At 31.2% G+C, this 25522-nt stretch overlaps 1 protein-coding gene across 1 annotated transcript in view; it reads right to left on the bottom strand.

The window, feature by feature from the left end:
• LOC117786443 (bifunctional heparan sulfate N-deacetylase/N-sulfotransferase) overlaps positions 1-25522 on the bottom strand; it is a 94077-nt gene that overhangs the window by 30373 nt on the left and 38182 nt on the right. The window contains exon 3 of the mRNA XM_034624705.1: positions 12958-14140. Within this exon, the coding sequence (XP_034480596.1) occupies positions 12958-13652 (695 nt within the window). The 5' untranslated portion in view covers positions 13653-14140. The remainder of the gene's footprint in view (positions 1-12957; positions 14141-25522) is intronic.

Raw genomic sequence — 25522 nt, forward strand, 5'->3', positions numbered from 1 at the left:
AAATACGTACAAAACATACGTTAAAATACAAATTAAAAAATTAACAAAAATAAATATGGATAAATTAAAAAAAAAAGCAATTCTACAAAATTTTTAACTATAAAATATTTTAACCATTTCAGGAGGCTAAAAAGGCATGACAATATTCTTTTAAAAAAAAAACTCTATCCTAATAAAGGAGTATTCTCAACAAATTTGGTTGCGTCTTTGTATCCTTTTGATACTGGGCTTACAACTGTAAGCGGCAACATGTGTTAAAGTCCTTTTGAGTCCCTTTCAAGCAGAAATCCCCAAAAATTAACAAAAACCTATTAGGCCAAGCCGTAGTCCAAGCCCAAAATGTGCAAAGGATGCATCCTTTTCTGGCCTTTCACACATGCAGCTCCGCCTTCCAGTTGCAATGAAAAATGTAAATACTTTTAGCATGCGGCAAAGTGGAAAGGACAAAACGAACAAGCCAAGGAATGGCCTGCTTGCCAGGACCTCTTCCTTGCACCTCTCTTTTCTCCCTTTCTGCTGGCAGACTGGCAAAACTTTAACGCTGGCAAACAAAATATTTAGATAACAAATACACATGCACAAATTTATACACACACACAGTACAAATGAAAGGAGAGAGAGAGAGTGAGAGAGCAAATAGTGCACCCCAAGTATTTATATATATCAGCAGAAACTTTTCTTTCTTTGCAAAATACCCTGTAATCGCACCATGTGTCATTGCGCTGCTAGCAAATGAAATACAAGACATTTGAAAAGCTATAAATCAAGCAAAGCATTTGGCATGCTGAGACGAGACCATAAGTTACTTTGGGGAATATTTTATATATATTAAATAAATATTATTTGCTCAGAAATTCCCATAAGCTGAGGTCTCAAGAAATTTATACTTTACTTGAGGAGCGAACAAAAAATACGGGTATGTAATGTTTGTAACTTTTATAATACTAATTATATAAATTATTTAAAATTCTAGACACAAAAAATATATTATTTAAAATTTTGTAGATTTTAAAATAAAAATAAAATTCTCATTCCAAAAAAAATATAAAAAAATACATTAAAACTCAAATGATTTAATTTAAGCTAAGTAAATATATCGCTTAACAAATTGACAATTAAAAAAGCAGCTTTAAGCAGCCAGGCCTTTAAAAATTATAATTTTCTGGTATAATTTTTAAGTTTATATATTTTTTTTTAAAAAAAGATACATTTTCTGAGATGCAGATAGCTATAAATTACAGATTATTTGGTTAATTATCTTTAAAAAAAATATTTCACTTCTCTGAGCATAAAAATAAATAACTTCTTCAGTTTATTTTTAATAAATTCTAACTAATAATTACAATTAGTTATATGATTGAGTTCTAAGCTTTACTTAGTTAATTAATTACAGCTCTTTAGTGCATTAAAAACTCTTAATGTTCATTTTCATAAGAGTGAAGAATTTAGTTCTCTTTTCAGAGCATTTCATATTCGATCTGCAGCTATTTCTGTAGCTATTATTTTTTAAGCACTTTTGTGGGTCTTTCGTGAGCATGATGAAGAAATTCTTGTTGCAGTGCCTTGTTTGCATTTCGTGCAACATTTGCGTGGCATGCAAGCGAGAGGCAGACAGCCAAATAACCTAAAACAACCAAACAGTCAGCTCAACCTGGCCTGCTTTTCAGTGTTTTCTGACGCTATACGCTGATTTATTTGTGCACAGCACAAAATTCCCATTTCCGTTTCCGTTTCTATGGTAGAGCCTGAAAGGCAGCACAAAATAGGGGCGCAACGAGTTGAATGGGCGTGGCGCGGCAAGCTTCGTCTTTTGTGCTGCATAAATTAGGCAACAAAAAGTCAGTTTATGCATTTGCAACGTGTTATTTATGCGGGCGTGCAACAAACTTGGCAATCGACAACGAATACGACAACGACGACGACGACGACACACGCAAATGTTGCACTGTCAACTGTGGCAGCAACAATGCACAGTGGCAATCATTGTGGCCAGAACTTATTAGTCAAGTTGAAGACACAATACCCGCAGCTGCTTTCATTGAAATCCGTGCTCACATAAACTTTGCTCTAGGAATGGGAACCGGCGAAAAAGTATCGATATTGACATCGTTAAAAATATCGCATACAAAATTTTTATGTTTTAAATGTAATTTATAGTCTTATTAATTTTTATATTTAATATATTTGTATTACTCTATTGAATTAACTATGTTTATTTTTTTATAAATTTAATTTTATTGTTTTTATTAATTTGAAAAATTTTATTATTGTTAAAAAATTTGAATTATTTGTGGAAAATCTTTAAAAATATAGGAAGAAAAATTTAATTATTTTAAATTTTATTTTATTAATTTTGTTTTTTATAGTTTAATTTTATTATTTTTTCACATATATTGAATTTAATATTATTATGGAACCATTTTATTAATATTATTATTAAAAAATTTGATTTATTTGTGGAAAATCTTGAAAAATATCGGGAGAAAAATGTAATTACTTTAAACTTTATTTGATTAATTTTGTTTTTTATAGTCTAATTTTATTATTTTTTCTTATATATTGCATTTAATTTTAATATAGAACCATTTTAATAATTTTAATATTTAATTCATCGAAATATATTTTTTTTATTTTGATTTAACATAAAAATAATAAATAAGCACCCCAAATAACTTGTTTTACTCAACAAAAATTTGCAAAACGAGCTAAATAAAATAGAAGGAACACATATTTGATAAAGAAACGATTTTCTAAAATATTTATTTTATATTATATTTATTTATATTTAAACAAGCACACGAAATATAAATTATATAAAAACTAATCGGTGTATCTTATCAAAAAACCATGTATCAGACTAAATATCGTATCGTGTTTTATTTAAATATAGTTTCGCTGACAAAATGCAATATCCATATCGTCCATTCCTACTTCAAAACACATCACGCATTTGGGGACTCACAATTCTGTGGAATTTTTATGTGTGTGTATGTGGGGGGCTTAAAGGCCACAGCCACGCCTCCAAGCGTAATAGAATACCGCCCACCATTCGTGGGAGTGGCGGCACGCTCAAACAATAAATCGTATGTAAAAATTTGTAATAAATTTGCAAAGTAGCAAATGCAGCAGCCGCAGAGTGTTGGATTCCAACGCGACCAACGGAGCGCATACGTAATGCAGCCTGGGATAACGTAGCATAATAAAATGGCGAATCTAGCGCAAGGATATGTGCTTTACATATGTACTATATATATAAATATACTCGTACTTGGATACATACATATCCTTACCGAAATAAAAATGACTAAAGCATAAATAGAAAAAGCAAAAAGCAGCTCAGCAAAAGCAACGTACAAAAAGACAAAGCGACCATTTTGGATAAATTGAGAAGTGCAAAGAGAGCCAATGCTTCAATAACCACAAGTTGGGAGAGAAAAAGCTCCTTGTTATACGATAAAAATTTGTTGATTATGCAAGAATCTAAAGAGGTTGCAACTAGCAAAGGATTCGATTTGATTCCAGAGCAATAGCAACAGATTACACATAAAGTCAAAGCAATTGACATTTTCTAATTAATTGTACAGCTAGAGAGAATTGATTGAAATGGCAATGATTGAAAAGCGAAACTGAAGGAACAAGCATTAAAGAACAGCCTGGATTTTTAGTCAATTAAGGGAAAATGAACAGGTATTCTTAATTTCTTGTGAAAGAATGTTTATACCCAAAGGGAAAACTTTAAGGAACTCTAAACTTTTAAATTACCATGCCATTCAACCATATTAAACCCCAATCAATTGCCAAATTTTATTTAATGCTCTTAGAATAGCATATAAATAATTGTTGTAGGCTTAAAAAAAATGTAAGCTGAAAAGAATTATCTGAATGAATAGGAAAAATTCAAATGTTTTTTTTTGGATTGGTTATTCTGAAAACTGATTTAATTTTTGTTATAAATAATAAAGCTGGCTTTTATTTGTATCTAAAAAAATAGTTAATAATAATTAATTTCATATTTTTAACAATTTTTATTTTATTTATAAAATGTTTGCTTAAAAAATATATTTATAAAATTGTAATGCCTATACCAAGATTATTAACAATACTAAAATATATTTTTATTTCATTTTTATTTTTATTTCTTTAATATTATTGAAATGTGCACATAAATGTTTTTTTCAATTATTATTAAAAATATTGAAAAATAAATTTTAATTTATTTGTTAGTTTTCCTAAGCAAATAAATATAATCAAGCCCTGTTCTTTATAAAGCAGTTCATTTTTAATTTTTATATATATTTCTTTGATATTATTTAAATGTGCAAACATATTTTCTTTTCAATTATAATTAAATAAATTGAAAGTTAGTTTTTCTAAGCAAATAAATATAATCAAGCTCTGTTCTTTAGAGAGCAGGTCAATTTTTGTTTTTATATATATTTCTTTGATATTATTTAAATGTGCAAATAAATTTTCTTATCAATTATTATTAAAAAAATGGAAAAATAGTTTTGCTAAGCAATAAATATGATCAAGCTCTGTTCTTTATAGAGCAGTGCAACTGTAGCAACGATTGATTATTCGCATAAATTTCTCAGTCCTTTTCACATCAAGTCATTCTCACTTCAATATGCTACCACTTCAGTTAACTCAACCAGTTCCTCAGTCCTTATACCACTTTCTTTGACTCTTTCTCTGTCTTTCACTTTGCATACAATGAAAAGAAATTGCCGCCACTTACATACAATGAGAATCACAAAAAGCGGCGCAGCTGAGGCACTTGAAAACCGTAAAGAGGAGTGAGAAACTCTGTCTCTGGGCTTAAACAGAAATTCCCAAAATTCCCCAGTGCTGCCAATTTTTTAAGCGTTCGACAGCAAGTGGAAAACGAGATGAAAACCGAGCAGAAGAGAAAAGGAGAGAAAAACGAAGGGCAAGTTGAGGAAAAAAAGCAGAAAAGTTAATTAAATAAATCAAGCAAGCCAAGTTCAATTGGATTGCAACGGAAATGAGTGGTAAAATGTCGACAGAGAAAGCAACAGAGAGCGAGAAAGAGACAGTAAGAGAGACAGTGGCATGCAACAAAGTTTCGCCAAATGAACTGTGAACGTAAAGTGAAGAAAATGGCGGACACTATGGCGACCAGGATGTGTCAGGATATGCAAAAGGCATTCGCATGGACAGACGGTTGTGTTTCCCTCGAGCAGCGTCTGTTTGTTTGTGTGATTGTAACTGAATTTAATGCAAATAAATGTAATTATTTATTGCAGTTCGCCAGCAGTTGACACGACAAAAACAGAGAAGGAGACAGAGTGGTAGAGAGAGAGAGAGAGAGAGATGTAGCATGTCCGGCCGTTTACTTAATGAAAATCATCGTCCAGCGTTAATGGTTGAGTTGTTCTTGTGTTGCACTTGCAACTGCCAGTGCAACGGGCATATGTAATCACTTTTTGAAAACATGACACACACGCAGCCAACAAGAACAAGGTGATCGACTGCTAGATGACCAGTTAATAGGAATACATATGTATGTTTATTCAAAAAAAAATATATATATCTATATTGTTATTGAATATATTTGAAAATTTGAATAAAACAATAATTATTCTAAATTTTGCTATAGTTTCAGACATATTTGTATTCATATAATATTAATTAAAAGAAATAGCTATAAATTATATTGTTTTTAAAATCAAAAAGAAAGAAAACGGTATCACAAGTAATATTTATTTTAAATAAGACAACTTTAAATAAAAAAAATAAAAAAAAAGCTTTAAAGCTCAAATGCGTTCCCTAAGCTACAGAAATTAAGTTCTTGATACATTAATTGGGTGGATACTATCAAAAAAAAAAAATATTTTATAAAATTATGCTCAAAATCAATTTCAAATAGAATTAATCGTAGTTTCCGATTTTGGGGTACAATTTTCGACGAAAATATTTGTCTTAAAAGTAAAATCAAATTTTAAAAAATATTTTTTTCACACAAAATTAAGAAAATAAATACATTTTTTCAGTGCAGTTGTTGATATTGCCCCAAGTTCATAACCCTTTGCATTCTTTGAATACTGGGCTAAAAATATCACACACACACGCACAACAAAGCTGGTTGATGCCCTTTGGCTATTGTCAGTTATAATCGCATTTAGCATTTAAATGTTTAGTCAATTATTGCACGCAACTTGTATTGCATAACGTATACGCCATGTTGCACACAAACACACACACACAAACACACACACACATATACACAGTCAGGCTGTCCAGTTTTGTGCTTAAATATTTGCACAATTCACTGAACTGGCAAAGTAATTCATGTGTTTATTATCGAGTGGCAGACGCGTATTTAGCAGTGTTTTAGTTTAGTTCAGTTAGTTAATATTCTTGACAGTGCCACGCCCCCAAAAAGCCTGCAGGTCAAATGCAAAACATCAAATCGCATTTATCGCACTTAACACACGCAAGTAAATAAACCGCCAGCTATATATACAAGCTACAAATATACATATTATAAGCATATATTAATCAGGGGTTGTGACTTTTAAGCGCTGAGTACAGGCGACGAACTAAATTTAATTCATTTATTTATTTTGCATAATTAAAAAGCTAATTAAATTCAAAAACATGACTAAAAACATTGCAAATTTAAACGATTATAAATATATTAATTAAAATAACAACTATTATTAAATTATTGGGGAGTATTTTTGATAATATAGCAAAAGTTTTTATTGTTTTAAAGAAAATAATGAAAATAATAATCAATTTAATTGAATAAGCAAATTATCATTGAAATATGCTTGAAAATCTATATATATAAAACTGTCTGTCCTGACTGACTGACTGATCTTCGTGCAGCCCAAACGGTAAGGCCCAGGAGGATGAAATTTGGGCACAACATAGCTGAGAAAACTTCATCGTGAAATTTAAATCCATAGATATGCTATTGCAAAAGTTAGTTTTAGTAAGATAAGAAGTACTATAAACTTTAATATATAAACAAATTTAACATTTTAAGTCATAAAAATTCATTCAAATAAAAACTGTTTGACTGTAAAAATATATTTTTGAATTAAAACTATCGCAAATATTCAAATATCTTATTAAAATATTTACTTTAAGTAATAAAACGTATACAAAGAGAAGTGTTTGACAAAAAATAGATCAAAATTGATTCAGACAATGGAAAAATCTGCATTTAAATGTCATTAAATTTGGTAAAGTCTATATTGTTATGTTTAAATAAATATTTTATTTAACTGCATTTTATTTTATTTTTCAAGTCTGCTTTTCTTTATATCATATTTCATTTCGCTTTTTGATTAAATGAAATATGTCATAACGTTGTTGACATTTTTGTAGTGCTTTTTTGCATGTTTAGCATTACAAATCAATTACAGCAGGCTGTCAGGCGACTTTGTGTGTGTGTGTGTTGAAAGTGTATGTGTGTATGTGTGTGTGTGTGTGTGTGTGTGTTGTGACTGCATGCAAATCACGTAGGTTTGCATTTTGCCAAAATGCGTTTTGCACCTAAAACGACAGTTGCAAAACAAGAACAAAAAGCAGCTAACATGTAAGTGTGTGTGTGTGTTGAGTGTGTGTGTGTGTGTGTAAATAATGACAGACAGCATAAACAAACACGCACATCAGCAACTGGCGGCTGCCTGTCGCCAATGGGGCAACCACAGAGGGACGGACAGTGGGACGAGGGGGGGAAGGACAGAGACACGTCACATGTTTCCGCTTTTTGCACGTAACGGACGGATGGACATGAACATGGACAGGATACACACCCTCACACACACACACACAAACTGTCAAAAGCATTTGAATTCATTAAAATTGAGCAGATTTAACTTGAGCCTTTCAAATTGCCATCCTTTTCGTCCTTCAGCTCTCCAAATTGATGGCGTCCACTTGGATAACTAATGAACTTTGCCACAGTTAAGCTCATAAATTAAATTTAAAGTGCAGTCGGCAAGTAAATATTTAATAATCAACTGCATTTCAGAAATAGCTACGAGTAAGAAAAGTAGCAACATCTTAATTGATGTGCTCGACTGTTAAATGCCTAGTATGACAACAAATAAAAATATAATAACAATTTTTCAAAGCTTATAATTTTTAAATGCAGAATCATTAAAGAGACCAAATAATGATCAAAATGGTATTCCGCATGAAAATCGGCTGAGATTTGACAAAGTTATGGTAGTTTGAAGTTTTTAAAAAAGTATAAAGGGGTAAGTATGGAAAAAATGGACAGTGATGAAAAAAAATCGAATTTTTAAAATAAATAATATTTTGATGCAGAATCAAATTAGAGGCCAAATAATGATCAAAATGGTATTCCGCATGAAAATCGGTTGAGTTTTGACAAAGTTATGGTAGATTGAAGTTTTGGAAAAAGTGTCAAGGGGTAGGTATGGAAAAAATTGACAATGATGGAAAAAAATCGAATTTTTTAAGTAAATAATATTTTGATGCAGAATGAATTTAGAGGTCAAATAATGATCAAAATGATATTCCACATGAAAATTGGTTGAGTTTTGACAAAGTTATGGTAGATTGAAGTTTTGGAAAAAGTGTCAAGGGGTAAGTATGGAAAAAATGAACAGTGATGAAAAAAAAATCGAATTTTTAAAATAAATAATATTTTGATGCAGAATCAAATTAAAGGCAAAATAATGATCAAAATGGTATTCCGCATGAAAATCGGCTGAGATTTGACAAAGTTATGGTAGTTTGAAGTTTTTGAAAAAGTATAAAGGGGTAAGTATGGAAAAAATGAACAGTGATGAAAAAAAATCGAATTTTTGAAATAAATAATATTTTGATGCAGAATCAAATTAGAGGCCAAATAATGATCAAAATGGTATTCCGCATGAAAATCGGTTGAGTTTTGACAAAGTTATGGTAGTTTGAAGTTTTGGAAAAAGTGTCAAGGGGTAGGTATGGAAAAAATTGACAATGATGGAAAAAAATCGAATTTTTTAAGTAAATAATATTTTGATGCAGAATGAATTTAGAGGTCAAATAATGATCAAAATGATATTCCACATGAAAATTGGTTGAGTTTTGACAAAGTTATGGTAGTTTGAAGTTTTGGAAAAAGTGTCAAGGGGTAAGTATGGAAAAAATGAACAGTGATGAAAAAAATCGAATTTTTAAAATAAATAATATTTTGATGCAGAATCAAATAGGAGGCCAAATAATGATCAAAATGGTATTCTGCATACAAATCGGATTAGTTTTGACTAAGTTATGCGAGTTTGAAATCTAGTAAATCTTCCGACTAAAGTTGGTTGCTCTAAAACTACCTTTATTATTACATCTTTTTAGTGTCCAAATTCTATTAACAAAAAAATTAATTATCATCAAATTTGCTCGCTCTGTTTCTTAAAGACTTATTAATCAAAATTTGTCTGGACTTTGTCACAAGCTCACAAGCCTTTTCCCTTTTGTGTACTGGGCAAATAACTTTTTTCGGCAGCTCAAGTTAAGACAGGCATGCAAAAATTCACTAAAAAAAACCTAGTCAAGGACTACAGCTCCTGTTTCTACTTTTGCTACTCCTGCAGCTGATGAAAGTAATCAAAACTTTATCCGTTGTTGTTGTTGTGCAACTGCAACTGGAGGCGAGTTGCACTTAGCTGAGGCATGGCGCATTTCTCTGCCTCGAAATGTTTGTAAACCATAATTGCGCGCAAAAGTAGCTAACAGCCAGGTGAATTATCCCCACCAACCGCTTTTCTTTTTCAAATGAAACAGCTAGGGAAAAGAAATGGGGAAAAACAGCCAACAAACTAGTGTGAAAAGCAAATAAATATACAGGAAAAACCTTTTTAACATTTTTTACTTATGTGCGCAATTAAAAATTATGAGAAATATTTCTCAACTTCCACGTTTATCCAGTTTTCCCAAAAATAACTACGTGCACTTCTGCAACGGAACTTTTAGTTAACCAAAGGTGTAAAGTTCAGACTGTTGGACTCATTGGGAAAAACTTTGGAAAACAAGTCACATAAAAATCGTTGATCATTCTGCTAAGAAACAATAAAAAGGAAAAACTAGTTAAAAACTTTGTACAGCGTTTGGGAAACAGCTGAAAATGCTGTTGAATAAAATACACACAACTTGTAGAAGTTTCAGGTAAAATGAAGTACACATATGAAGTGCATTGTGTGTTGAAGCTGACCAGCTTAAAGGTATAAGAAGCGCAGAGAAGGCATAAAAGAGCTTTAAGCTTAAATTTAAATTCATACATATTATCGGAAAAAACAGAAAGTAAATATTTTTTTTAAAGTTATAAATTTGTAGAAGCAGAACCATTTGTCAGAGCAAATGATTACTATGACATTCCGCTTGAAAATCGGTTGAATTTTGACAAAGATTTGCAAGTTTAAAGTTGAAGAAACCTTTGATTTAGCGACTTGTCATATTTCTCTTGATTATTTACAGAAAAAATGTACAGTGATGACCAAAAAAAATAAATTTTTTAAGTTTGTAAAATTTTGATGCAGAATCAAAGAAGAAGCCAAATAATGATTAAAATGGTATTCCGGATGAAAATCGGTCAAGCTTTAACAAAGTTATGCGATTTTGAAGTTATCGAAAAAGTGTCAAGGGGTAAGTATGGAAAAATTTCAAAAAATTTAATTTTTTAAGTAAGTAAAATTTTTATGCAGAATCAATTAAGAGGCCAAATAATGATGAAAATGATATTCCGCATGAAAATCGGTCTAGTTTTGGCAAAGTTATGCGATTTTGAAGTTCTTGAAAAAGTGTCAAAGGTCAAAGTCAAGGCAAAGTACGGATAAAATAGACAGTGATTTGCGAAAAATATGGAATGTTAAGAATCAATAATATTTTGATGAAGAATCAAAGTAGTGGCCAAATATTGATCAAAATGGTATTTCGCATGAAAATCGGTCAAGTGTTGGTAAAGTTATGCGATTTTGAAGTATTCGAGAAAGTGTCAAGGGGTAAGTATGGAAAAAATTCACGTTGATGACCAAAAAATTAAATTTTTAAAGTAATAATATTTTTATGAGAATCAATTAAGAGACCAAATAATGACCAAAATGACATTTGGCATGATGATCGGAATAGTTTTGGCAAAGTTATGTCAGTTTGAAGTCTGGTAAATCTTAGGACTGACAACCTTACAAGTCAAATTAATAAAATAAATATTTGAAGCGTCTCATCAAATTTAAGGTATTGCAAAGGGAAACAGAAAAGACGGCAATAGAAATTCTGCAGCTTTAAAAAGCTCACAAACTTTTTACGCAACTTTAAGTTAAATCAACAGATATTATTAAAGATGCTTTTAAATGCTTTTATGAATTTTATTTTATATGCCAAATTTAGCAAAGCTTTGATTGAAGACTTTTCAAGCATGACATGAACACAAACATGAAAACAAGTTGAAATATATTTTTGAAGTTGCTTAAAGTCAATTTAAAAGCGCCTTTGTTTAAAGTTTGTTTATTTGCAAACTTTAACAACATTTCGATGAATATTTTTTGCGCAATTTATTTGCATTGTTTTTGCAACAACACGGCACAAACACAATGCGGCAGTGCAACATGAGCAAGAGACCCGAACTGCTGTTCGCACCTGCCACACACCTGTTTATTATTGCAAAACAAAAGAGAGAAAAATTCTTTAAAAAGTTAAAAAAAAGAGAAAAAAGAAATCCAATCATATACGAACACAACAAACAGCTGGACACCACCAAATGTGAGGTGGGATGATGTGAATTGGATGCACATCCGCTGGTTGACAGTGTTGTTATTTTAGCTATTTTATAGCTATATTAAAAATGTAAAGGGTAGAAAATCGCCATAAAATTGATGAGCTATAATTCGGATTGTCTTAAGAATTATTCAACTACATCTCCAGACTGTCGGATGTGCTCTATCAAAAACATATTTTCCAATACTTAAAAGAAATGTAAATGTGGTATTTATTTAATTATTTTTTTTTTTAATGTTTTCTAAAAGTGAGCATGCAATTTTGATAATTTTGAGAAAACATCAGAACCGATTAAAAAAGCTTTAAATTGTTTATAAAGCTTATGAATATATTAATTAAGCTTTTATAAATAGTCTTAAATTTAATTGCCATTTATTTTTTAATCCAGGAAATTATATTAAGGCTGCTTCGGTTTTCAAATTGAATTACATAAATTTTAATATATTGTTTTTTTGTTTTATTTTTTAGATTACATTTAAAAATTATTGTTTTTTACTCTAAAGGACTTAAATTTATCAACTCAAACCAAATTTAATGCACAAAATTGTGCCAAAATGTAATTAAAACAGAATTAAGAATTTGAATTTAAAGAAATAATCTGACCGAAAGTGAAAACCGAAACAGGCCTATATATTTAGTGCATTTCAAATAAGACCAAGTCCTTGTTTTAAGCATAAATGTTTTGAAGATTTTAATCAAAAAATAAAAATTATATTTATAATTTAGTAATATTAAAAATGGTATTTTAATTTTTTTACGAGTGAGATTCGAACCGGTGCCTACTGCTTCGCAACTGAAGCGGTTTCTCTAACCAGAGCGCCACGGAGCAACCTTTTGTTTGATGCAAAAAAATAGGACATATTTATACTTGCCTAACAATTTATTCTATTTGTATTCTTGTATTAAGAACTTTAATTTTTTTAGATAAATATTCTTAGTATTAGTTAAATGGTCTTAAAATGTTCTTATTTTAAGAACAAAATATTTAAGATGAATGTTTTTGATTTTAGAAGTTGGTCTTTTTTTTCAGTGTATGTCTTAGCTTTTTTTTAGCTACTTTTTCAATACCAAATTAGTTGTTTTAAAGCTTAACACTGCTTGGTAGTTGGCAACACAATGAAAATGGTTGAGGTATTTGTTGGGTAGCTATGAAAATGGGAGGGGAATTTGAGAATAGAGAGTTGAGAGGAACGGAGGAGTACTCACCCATAGACCACGTCGGTGCCCACGTAATGCGTGTAGTAGAAAATGCTAACCACGGTAATGGCAAACAGAACGTAAACGCAGCGTCGCACATTGATGCCAAAACAGCGACGTGCAATTAAGTTACAACAACTTGAAATGGTTGTTCCTCCGGCTGCTGCTCCTGCTCCTCCTCCTGCTCCTCCTCCACCTTTGCCACCACTGTCGTGGCAGCCAATACTCGTTGATGAGGTAGAGTTAAAATTGTAGTTGCTGCTGCCATTGGTTTTGGCCTTGTACGTGACAATGCCGCTGCTGTTGCTGCTGTTGGCCAGAAAACCGTTAGATGATTGCTCCAACGTTGGCAACAGCATTGTGCGATCTGTGATGTGATGCAGGAAATCGCTAGAGGGCGTGGCAGGGGTCGGAATAGGAGTATAGGCATTGCCATTGTCGAAATGCGTATTGAAATGGTTGGAATATGTTGTTGTTGCTGTTGTTGCAGCCACATCCGCAGACGTTGCATCCACATCCTCATCCGTTTGTGTTCCGGTCACGCTCGTTCTGCCCAATTCCGACTGCATTTGCGGCTGTTTAATGAGTTTTTCATATTTCAACAAACGATTTGCAATTTTATATGTTTTTGTAGCTATTGTTGTTGTTGCTGCTGTTGCTGCTGCTGCTGTTGTTGTTGTTGTTGCCGCTGTTGATATTGTCATGTTGTTGTCGTTGGGTTACTACAAGTTATCTCTATTTATTTAGTCTATATTTATATATGTATCGTTTACTCTCTCTCTCTTCTCTCTCTCTCTCTCTCTAATTGGCAGCGTTTGCTTTTGGGGATATGTTTGAATTGTTTAAAAAAAAAAAAAACCCGCGTGTTTCTTTTTTATATATTTCTTATGGCACTTTTTGTTTAGTTTTTAATATTTTTAAAAGTCTTATTTAAATTTTAATTTCACTTTGAGTTGAAATTTTGCATTTGAATTTCACTTTTCAATTCGCCATTTGATATGTTTCCAAATTTTTAAATATTCATTTTGTTTGGCCATTGTGGCTGCTCTTTAAGTAGTTGTTGTTGCTCTTGTTTTTGTTGTTGCTGTTGTTGTAGCAGCCAGCGTTGAATGCCATTATCAGTCATATGACAGACCCACTTTCAATTGCCACACAATTATCAGGCATTGACCGAGTTGAATCGTTGTCTTATCTGCAAATAGAAAAAACGACGGGGAGAAAAATATTAAATAAATAAACATAAATTATTATAGTTTATACAAAGTAAACAAATGGCAAAAGTTTAATGTGCTTGCAACTATTTAAAAGTGTTTTGTAAAGAGGTTAAGCAAATCTTTATTGATAACAGAGTATTGATAAGTTGTCATTTTAAATATTTTCTATGATTAAAAAATTATTGTATACCTTTCACTTTAATATTCTCATTAAGCTGTGAATAAGCAAGTTTAGTATCAAAAAGTATTTTGATTAAACCTATAAAAAATTGACTGAAATTATGTAAATTAAAAAAATATATATATATTTTGAGTAAATTATAAATTAATAAACTAAATTAAAACAAAGTTAAAAATTGTTAAATGTTTTGTATAAAATTAAAAATTAGTAAATTTAAGCCAAACTTAAATTACTCAGATAAAAATGATAGGATTCTAAAATAAACAATATAAAGAATAAATAAAATAAATGCAAATAAAGCTTTCAATTCAATTTAATTAGCTAAAATATTTAATAAATCAATTAAGATCAGATCAGATGATAAAAAACGAATTCTAAAATGAAAATAACGCTAAGGCAAGAAATATAATAAATGCTGTAAATACTTTATCCAAGCTATAATACTTTAAAGTTGCACTTTAACAAATTTAAGAAAATATTGTAATTTAATTAATATTGTTACTGCGGTATTGAGTATTTTTATTAAGCTGCATTTTAGTTGGGCTAATTCTTCTAGCCTGCTACAATTGTTTTTCTCAACTAATTGACATATTTATTTTCATAGTATTTACATTTATGAAGTTCAAACTAACGCCCCTTTGTTATCTATTTGTAAGCTAACGACAATTTGCTGTCATTTCAAATCGAATGTAAACAAAATGCGGATAGAAAACTGCAAATAAAACGAAGCAGCCGCAAAGCAACTCAACTGTAGCTATAGATATAGAAGTATCTATATATCTATCTTTTGTGTATTTAGCTGTGAGTGTGTGTGTGTGTGTGCGTGTGTGTGTGTGGTTGAGTGTGGACTTAGCCATTAACTGCACATGTGGCTTACTTTAATTGCAAATGGCTGCGGCTGTCGCCTAAATAATGACAGCATACTTTCGGGCGCTTTACGGCCCCAACCAAATGAGTCAATAATGAGGTTTAGATGAGCAACAACAATATTTGCCCTGGCTACTCGTATCTCTCTTGTGGCCCTAACAATATCAACATTTGTCGACACGTGTACGTTGGGTTAGAAAACACACACTCACACACACATACACACTCACACACACACTTGAAATATGTCAAAAGCAAAACTTAAAGTAGAAAACTTGAAGTATAAGTTGGGATTGTTCTCAATTTCAACAACATCAAAGTGAAGTTTTGGCGAGGAAAAATAAAGACTTGATATACCAGCAAATTTAAGGGTAAAATTACCTTTTTTCATCATTTAAAGCAGGATTTTTGTCAGTTTAAGGACAAGAAATTTTTTAAAAATTTTTAAACCGATTTTAAAATACAGCTAAACTTATTTTTTTTTAACATAAAAGTAAAGTTTTGATGGGAAAAATAAAGCCTTGATTTACCAGCAAGTTTAAGGATAAAATTACATTTTCTCTAATCATAAAATGCGGGATTTTTTCAGCTGAAAGATAAGGAATTTTTAAAAAAAATTTAAGCCGATTTAAAGATACAGAAAACTTATTTTTTAAACATCAAAGTGAAGTTTAGGCGGGAAAAAATAAAGCCTTGATTTACCAGCAAATTTAAGGATAAAATTACCTTATCCTTAAATCATTAAATGCGGAATTTTTTAGCTGAAGCATAAGAAATCTTTTTAAAATTTTTTAAACCATTTTAAAGATACAAAAAAACTTATTTTTCTATTCAAAAATTCGACTTTTAAATTTCATATTCAACTTCATATTTCAACTTATTAATTATCATATTCTCTACTCTAGCTAAAAGTCGAAAAATATCTGTAAACAAAACAAGTTACCGACGCAAATAAATTTTGTCTTTGACAGACTTTAAATGTAATTTTAGCATTTCATTTGCAGTGGCAGTTATTTATTAAATTTAACAAGAATTTAGCTATTCACTTAATAAAGTGCAGTTTCTTGGAATGCTGAAAAATAACTGAAATTCCAGAGAATCTAACCTGAGCAATCTCTCAGTTCTTAGTAATGTATATGGCACATTTTCGAGAAGAAATGTCGAGTACACTCTGATTATTTCTTATATTAATTTGACAAGAGTTTAGCCATGGCAACTGTCAGCAGCAGCTGTTCACAAGTTCATCTTCATCATCATCGTCAAGCAAAAACTTTGCCATTCATTCTTTTCACTTTTGCACATAATGTAGGTAGTTTTATCAACAATAACAACAATATAAAAACAAAAAACAACTGCAGCTATCAACATGGGTCAAAACCACTTTGAAAGACACTTGCAATAATTTACAAACAGCATTTTTCTAACTCAACAGTAACTGACTGACAGACAGACAGACGGACAGACAGACGCATGCTAACAACAATAACGACAACAACAACAACAACATTGTATTTGCCACATTCTTGGCCTGGTTTTTTGCTCTGTTACAAATTTATCATTAAAATGTCAGAACTTAAATTGATTCAAAAAGTTTACTGACTCAAAAGTAAGAAGAAGAAGAAGCCGCAGCATCGCAATGTAACTTGACAATGCCACGCCCCCACCAGCCTCAGTACGCCCTCCCCCACTTGCTTTGTCACTAAGTACAATGGGTAATTTGCACATTTTATTTTATACTTGATACTCATTTTAAAATAATATGTATTTTATTATTAATAATAATTTAAAAATAATATTAATTTGTTTTTTTTTTATAAAGTATTTAATTTGAATTCTATATAATTTGATTTGTTTATTGATAATCTTTATTTGTATTAAAATTTTAGTTAATTTTTTATCGATTGCTTTTAGTTGACATTAAAAAATAAATAAACACTTGGAAAATAGTATATATTTTTTAAATTTAAGGACTGTACAACATTAGTTATGTTTAAATTAATTATATAAATTTTAAAACAAGTAAATAATAATAAAATTACATCTTTAAAAGTGACATATTTCATTTTTTCTTTACATTTGTTTAATAATAATAATAATAATAATAATAATAATAATAATAATAATAATAATAATAATAATAATAATAATAATAATAATAATAATAATAATAATAATAATAATAATAATAATAATAATAATAATAATAATAATAATAATAATAATAATAATAATAATAATAATAATAATAATAATAATAATAATAATAATAATAATACAAATAATATTTTAATTTTATTTTGAGCATTAAAAACAACAAAAAATAAAAGTTGAAATTTGATTATAATTCATTACAAATGTTCCATAGTGCCTAGGCACAACTTTGATGTATGCGTGTGTGTGTTTCTGTGTGTTTGTGGCTGCTGTTTGTTTGCATCTTTTGCTGCATACTTTAAGGCGCGCATAAAAAGTTTGTTTTCTTCGTTAGGCAAACTTGTTTAATTTCCTCTTCAATTGTGCATGGAACCCCATACAGTGGCTGCCAGAGCGACTGCTTCACCAGCTTTTCTTTTACTTTATATTTTTATTTATTTTTTTTTTTTTTGTGTGGCATAAATACTTTATCTAAACTTTTGCATCAGTTTGTTTGTTGTTGCTGATTTGCTTGTCGCACAAGTCTGACTTCAAGTGTCTCCTCTTCTGCTGTCTCTCTTCTTCTGCTCTCTCTTTCTCTCACACTGCTTGTACAATTATATCTACAACTCAGTGTGTATAAATTTATTTACTTGTATTTAGTTGCCGGCTCTAGAGCTTGCTTCAAAATTTATGTGGCATGCACTTTTCAATTTACATTAAATATTTATGTTTGTCGCCTGTTCGGACAACTCTTTTGGCTTATTTCTCATTTTCTCCCCTCTCTTTCTCATACTCTCCATTTACTGTTTTAATAGTTATGTATTTTCTGGCTAATAACACATGTCTCTCCAAAGTTTTCGTGTCGAGTTATTTCGGTTTGCTACTTTTCAATTTGCTTGCAAGACGATTCCATTTCTGGTATTTATGTTTACGCTACAACAGCATCATGTTGCACACACAGGGAGTGTGTGTGTGTGTGTGTGTGTGTGTGTGTGTGTGTGTGGGAGAGGGGGTAAGTGGTGTTTGGGGTACAACCATTAAACAATTTGCTGAGCATGTTGAAAACTTAATGCCACAAACTTCGCGCCTGGGTCTTTAAGACAAGAAGAAACCTCGACAGTTTCTCGCGGCTTCCAAGTTTTTCCTTTTCTCTCTCTCCCCCTCTCTCTCTCTCTCTTTTGCCTTCTCTTTCATAATATACCTACTCCTCTGGCTGTTTCTCTGTTATTCTTTTCGCTGGCCTTCTCGTTTCTTTAATGGTTTTGAAAACTATTTATTTTACGATACATTCTGTTTACATTGTTGTGCTCTGCTGGGGCATCGTTTACGAAAACTCCCCCACTTTTATGAGGGGAGGGCAGAGTGTTGACTCTCAGCATATTTCACTAAATTGCATTGGCGCGTGTGGCAACAACAACAACAATAACAACAACAACAACAACAGCAACAGCAATGCCAACACTTACAGCTGGACCTATAATAATGAGTAGCAACAATTCACTCAAACACACTGCAGTTTCTATACTCTTGAGAAACATTTTAAAAGAGTTTAAGCTAATTTTAATATATTTATTTAATTCATAAAAAAAATATATATATATAAAAAAATAAATTCAATCTTCAATCGTTTTATAAGAACAAAATACAAAACTGGCACAAGACAAAATAAAATGTCAAGTGAAGAGGTTTGATAACTAATTTAAAAATATTTTGACGTAAAATATATAGAAAATAATGACAAATTTAAGAATATATCTTTGTTAAAATTGCAGGAGACATTGAAAAACCGGCCCAAAAAAATAGGTAGACATTATTTAAAACCAAGGCTGCAAACCGGGTCCGAAACGAACCTTGTAGAACTGGTTCGGTTCGGGTTTTTAAGCAGCCTGAACCAGATCATTAATGAAATTATTAATTTTGCGAACCCGAACCTAAGCCGAACCGCTTTCTAAAATAAAAGGTTCGGTTCGAAAAAGCAATAATTACATAAATTTTATAGTTTTCTAACTACGCAATTATTTGAGACTTCGGACTAAAATAGGTCACATTTAAATCTTCAAATAGATTTTAATTTTAATCAAAATTTGATTAAAAAAAAAAAATTTAATTAGTTCAAAATGTAGAGAAAAATGCATGACAATAAAAAATTTTTTTTTGTATGAAATTGAACCAAGGTTCGAACTCAAATTTTGGTTTCAGGGGGTATATAAACCAATTCGCGAACCGAACCGATGTCTTGCTCTATGGCTCGAACCGCCGAACCGAACCTTTAACAAACTTTGGAGGTTTTCAGCCTTGCTTGTTATATTAACTCTATACATATACAATAATAAATTCAGTATTTGGAAGCTTTTCTTATACTATTTTTGAATAGATTTTACTACACTCTAATGATATATTATTGCAGACATCTAAAATTTAATTATAACTTTGTCAGTCGATTAAATAAACAGTTCGATCTTAATGAGTTTGAGACACAGAAATAAGTCGAAAAATACGTTTAAGCTAAACCCAAGGGAAATCGATTATGACCTCAATGTTAGTGTGTATATGTGCGTGTGTGAGTGTTAAAACAACAATTGCAGCAATAACAACATTGAAGTGTGCCCCAGAGATGGCCATAGTAATCTATGTAACCTCCCCGTTCCCTTTCCCCTGGCAGCCCCTCCTTACATTGCTACCTCCCTCATGCTCTGTTTTCACGACTCTTTATTATTTTTATTTTTTCTTATTTGGCTGCTTTTGGCTGCCCATTTATCAGTTAGCATTTTGTTGTTGTTTTTGTTGTGGCTGCTGCATTTGTTGTTGTTTCTGTTGTTTGCTTTTCTGGCCCTTTTTGCGTTTTTTTTTTTGTTAGCTTTTCGCGCTTTCGTGGCTTGAACTTCCCCACTGTACACACACATAACTGCCCCTCAAAATGTTATGGCCACGCCCCCGCAACCTGCTTGAACTCCTCGAACGCCCTGACAGCTCAGACGTATTGATAATCGTTTTCAATTTGTGTAGCACCAAAAAAAAAATAGAAATACAAAATAAAAAAAATGTTTAAAATGGAAAATAGAAAGAAAAAAAGGGAAAACCATCAATTGTCTGTAGTAAATTGAATGCAACGCCAACACTTGCCCCATGTTGCAGCTCCACGGGTAGCATGACTTGCAGCAAGCAACTCAGTTAACCCACTGACGCCCCACAGACTTAGCGACTACTGACTCATTGGCCAGACAATTGTCAGACGGCTGTCTGTCTGTCTGTCTGTCCGTCTGTCTGTCTGTCTGTCTGTGTGCCCCATTTGACTGATGAATGCAACTTGAGTTTATGCAGTTGCCTCTAACTCTCTACACTGAAAAAAATGGACCAACTTCTAACAACCAACATTCATCTTTAATATTTTGTTCTTAAAATAAAAACATTTTAAGACCTATTACTAATACTAAGAATATTAATCTTAAAAATCATAGTTCTTAATACAATAATACAATTCTTAAATTGTTAGGAAAGTATAAATATGTATTTTTTTATATCTAGCAAAAGGTTGCTCCGTGGCGCTCTGGTTAGAGATACTGTTTCAGTTATGAAGCAGTAGGCGCCGGTTCGAATCCCACTCGTAACAAATTCATACAACATTTATAAAATTACTAAATTATAAAAATAATTTCCATTTTTTGATTTTAATTTTAAAAACATTTATTCTTAAAATAAGCACTTGATCTTTTTTGTAATCTTCTTAAAACCAAGATGTGTTTTCTTAATTTAAGAATTTCATGTTCCAAATTCGTAGTTTTGAGAAAATTTTTTTTATCAGTGTACCTCACTCCATCTCTCTCTCTGCCTTGGTTTGCTCCATTGGGAGTGTAGGCGTCACGTTTTCCCCTTCTTAGTTCACAAGTTCCCAACATTACTAAATGTTCCCTCTATAAACAATTTGTGTGCGTTTAATGAGTTTTCACACTTTAACGCTTGTGTCTTTCGTCTTCGTCTTGCAGTTTCTAATTCTTCCCTCTCCCGCTCTCTATTGCACTTCTTCCTATTCCCCTGCTTGTTTCTCATCTTTTATGCTGTCATAAATCAATGAGACTGACATCAATTGCTGCATGTGCTGAGATTTTCACAGTTGATGCCCAAAACACGTGGGTTGACAGCAGGTAATCGCGTTTCTATATAGACAAATCTGCGGGGGAGTTGACAAACACAGTCTTAAATTTTATGTTAAAAATAAACCTCTCCCTCTCTCTAAGGGGAATTTCTAGGTATTTTTAAATAGCTCAATGAGTTATTTATGCTTAAATTGAAGAAACTGTTTAAAAAGAGTCCAAAATGCAATACATAAATTTTTTAATTATTGTTATATCAAATAACATTGACATAAAAATACATTTTTGTGAAATCTAGCTAAGAAACTGTATATTACTTTCTCTAAATAAATGTAAATATTTATTTGTTATATTAAATTTATATTTTACTTTGCTCAGATTTTTAACATATTTCTTTATTATTGAAACAATGTAAAATGCCTGGACAATAAACACTAAAGAAAAAATGTGTAAAAAGTAAAAAATGTTAATTAACTTGTAATGGAAAAATAATAAGTGCTGATTAATTTTATTTTATTATTTTACGCTACATCCTTTCAAACAAATACTAATTAGCAATACTAATTATTATAAGTAATAATATTATTTTAAGAACAAGACCAATTAACCTCAAGTAATTCCCTATTTTTTCACAAACATAGCTCAAGTCTCAACTCATATAAAGCCTTTCTATTTTCAAGTTCCTCTCTCAGTTCTCAAAGTTTTTACTGCTGTTGATTGCGCTATAAATGTTAAATTATGCTTAAGTTAACAAAAATTAGGCACTTTCAAATTACTTGTAAAATATTCTTATTATATTTACAACTCCCCAGATTGTGGCACTTTATATAAAAGTTGTTAAAACTCAAATTTGTAACAATTAGAAATAGTCCCATTCAGTTGTTGGGGATAAGTTCAGTTGTCGCACATATTTGAGCGACATTTTGGGGTATCTATGAATCACTTGACAACAATTCCCAGGGTGCATGCAAAGTATCTTTTGGAGTGTGCACAAGTGTTCTTTGTTGTTCTTGTTGTTGTTGTTACTTTGGCCACACACCACTTAGGAGATGTCACACTGGCATTTATGCCTCTTGTTGCTGTCAATTATACCACACTTCAGTTTATAATTTAGTTGAGGGACAAAGATTTCCTTCTATAAATAAATAAATAAAAGTGTCTTTAATTTGCCAAAAATAAATAACCAATTCAAAATAGATAGAAGAAAATATACATTAAAATGCAGGAGGAAAACTTATAGATATAAACAGTAGGCCAATAAATTTCGCTGATAATTATATTTTACTTTTTAAACGCAAAAAATACAAAAATATATTGTTTTTATTTAAAAAAAAAATTGTATTTCTAATGTATATTATTGTTATTATATTTATTTAATTGTTTTAAAACAGAATCATAAGCAACTTTAATAAAATAAAATAAAAAAATTTATAAAATGAAATAAAAAAATCTATAAAATAAAATAAAAAAATCTATAAAATAAAATAAAATAGTCTATAGAAAAAATAAAATGCTTATAACATTTTTAATAATTTCTTAGTCAAACAAATTATTTAACTAACTAATTATATATACAAGATGTATATATAGAGATTTTTTAAGAATTTTTGTTCATTTTTAAATAGCTAAATTTAATGGATCATATTAATTCTGATTGTGATTATTATTGTTTGTTTCTTTTGCTTAAGCTTTACATTTAATTTAAAAAAATACATAAGAAATCTATTTTTTTTTTGTATCTCTTAGAAATTATATTGATTAGATTTTTTTCTGAAACACAACAATTATTTGGTATACTTCTTGGTATATATAAAAAATTCTGTCTTTTACTGTTGTTGCTTAATTAAAAGCATTAGCAAACAGTCTCTCAGTCTGTGCACTCGACAGAAACTTTTATGCACAGTCGAATGACAGACAGACAGACAGACAGACAGACAGACAGACGGACAGACGGACAGATGGACAGATAGATCTACTTGCCACCACTCTAAACATGCCACATGCCACACGGTGCGGTTCGAGGCGTGCTTAAAACACAAATCGTGTACGGTTTGCCAATGGACCAAACGAGAGCCGTTCAAGGAGACACTTGCAATGTGTTCATTTGTAGATTTTCTCTGCTGATTTCCAAAGGGGGGAGAGACAGAAAAATGAGAGGAGGGGATGTGGACAGGTGGCAAGTTGAAATGACCTAGTTTCTAAAAATACTGTAGCAAAAGCAATAAAGCAAAGCCAAAGTGCTTGAATGTATTTTACATCAATTTGATTTTATTCGATTCGCCTTCAAGTGCCAAAAGGTACTCAAGAGCCAGAGGCATCAGCAAAAGGGGGAGAAAGGGAGAGACAGAGAGAGAGAGAGAGAGAGAGAGAGAAAAGCATAGAGATAAAGGTTTTTCCCTGTGCAAATTGGAAAAAAAAACTGTTTTCTTCTTGCCATCGGCTAATGAGAACTTGTACTAACAATAGCATAGCAATTTTCTATTTTTCCACATATTTCGCAATTTCCAAACTCAGCTCAGCAAACTATGTAATTCAATTAACTTTAGTGACGTCACCAGAGGCCTCTTCTCCTTCTTCTTCAACCACCTCTGCCCCGGGATGCTGTCACTAAAGTCATGGCATTGAATTTATTTCTAAGCCAACGAACGCTTATCTCCTTCCATTTCATTGCCTATCGAGTACCCGACTGAATACTGAATACTGAATACATATTTATAATTACGAGTATATTGATACGCATATATGTTTAGATGACGAAGCAATAACAATTCGCCAGACGCGTGCCCTGCTAGATCCCTAGGCGCACAGTGGGGCAAAGTGTCAAATTTATTTTATCAATTATCAAAAAAAAAATAAAGAACTATATAAAATCGTAGATCAAATGCAATCTCCTTCCTTCTAACAAAATTGATATTTACTTATATATGATTCTATTATTTTGCGGTAGAAAGCACTGCTGCCAATTTAGCTTTTTTCCGTCAAATCTGGCTGTTTTTTAAGACCAATTGCGTGAAAATTCTGGATTTTTAAGAAATGTATTTGGCTTTTTTCGACTTTTTTATGGTTTCAACACTTACATAAAAAGTATAACAAAGTGGCAGCTTCTACTAGAAATTCTACAGTGATACTAGAAAAGTTAACAGTGTATCGGAGTGACGTAAATTAAAAACCACATATAAATAAGGAAATTATTTTTCTTTTAATAATATTTAATTAAATGTGGTCGCGCTTAGTGATTCACTTTTATATTGATGAGAAACATAATCAGGAAAGTACGTGAGCAGGGAGTAAAATAGAAATCTAGATAAAAACACATTGGTTTCATGCTCAAAATAAATAAATAAAATTTTATTTATTTAGAGTTATTTAATTAACATAACAAAATATATAAATCAATAATATCCAAGCAAAAATCTAACTACAAAAAAATAGTTCAATAACTAATAGTGAAATAATTAAAATATATTCTTCAGAAATATATAAAAAATTCTTAAAATGAACTGAAATCAATTGAAAAGAAATGGTAGACTAGTAGTAAATTGATTTGAATTGGATATAGTAACAAACAAGAGATACTAACTTATCAATTTTCTCTCCAAAACTGTCCTAAGATTAGTTAAATTGAAATGAAAATTGGTCCAAACCAATGCTATTATCAACTGTTGCTCTAAAACTGTCTTTAGAGTAGTTGAAATGAGATGTTAATTTGCTTCCAGTATTTAAGCTATTTGCTCCACTGTGTCGTGTCACACAAATTGGGCCAACGATTCGTTTAAATGGACGCCCACGTGGCCACGAGAATCGAGAGTTGAGAGTCTTCGCTATCTGCAGCTTAACCTCCGTCAGCTCCATGGTCTGTGTCAATGTCGCTCACACACACACACACACACACACACACACAGACAGACACACACATTTACAGAGTTACAGTCAAGTCTGCAGCTGGCGGGATTTCTGGTTTTGGCTGATCCGCATGTCGTTTCGACCACAAGCGTTTTGCGGCAGCCACACCCACTTTTTTCGGTAGGCGCAAGTGCAGTCAACGATTTGGCTAAGATTTAGGCGTGGGTTTCTCGGTTCTAAAACCC

The sequence above is a fragment of the Drosophila innubila genome (genome assembly GCF_004354385.1).
Source record: "Drosophila innubila isolate TH190305 chromosome 3L unlocalized genomic scaffold, UK_Dinn_1.0 0_D_3L, whole genome shotgun sequence".
Lineage (NCBI taxonomy): Eukaryota > Metazoa > Arthropoda > Insecta > Diptera > Drosophilidae > Drosophila > Drosophila innubila.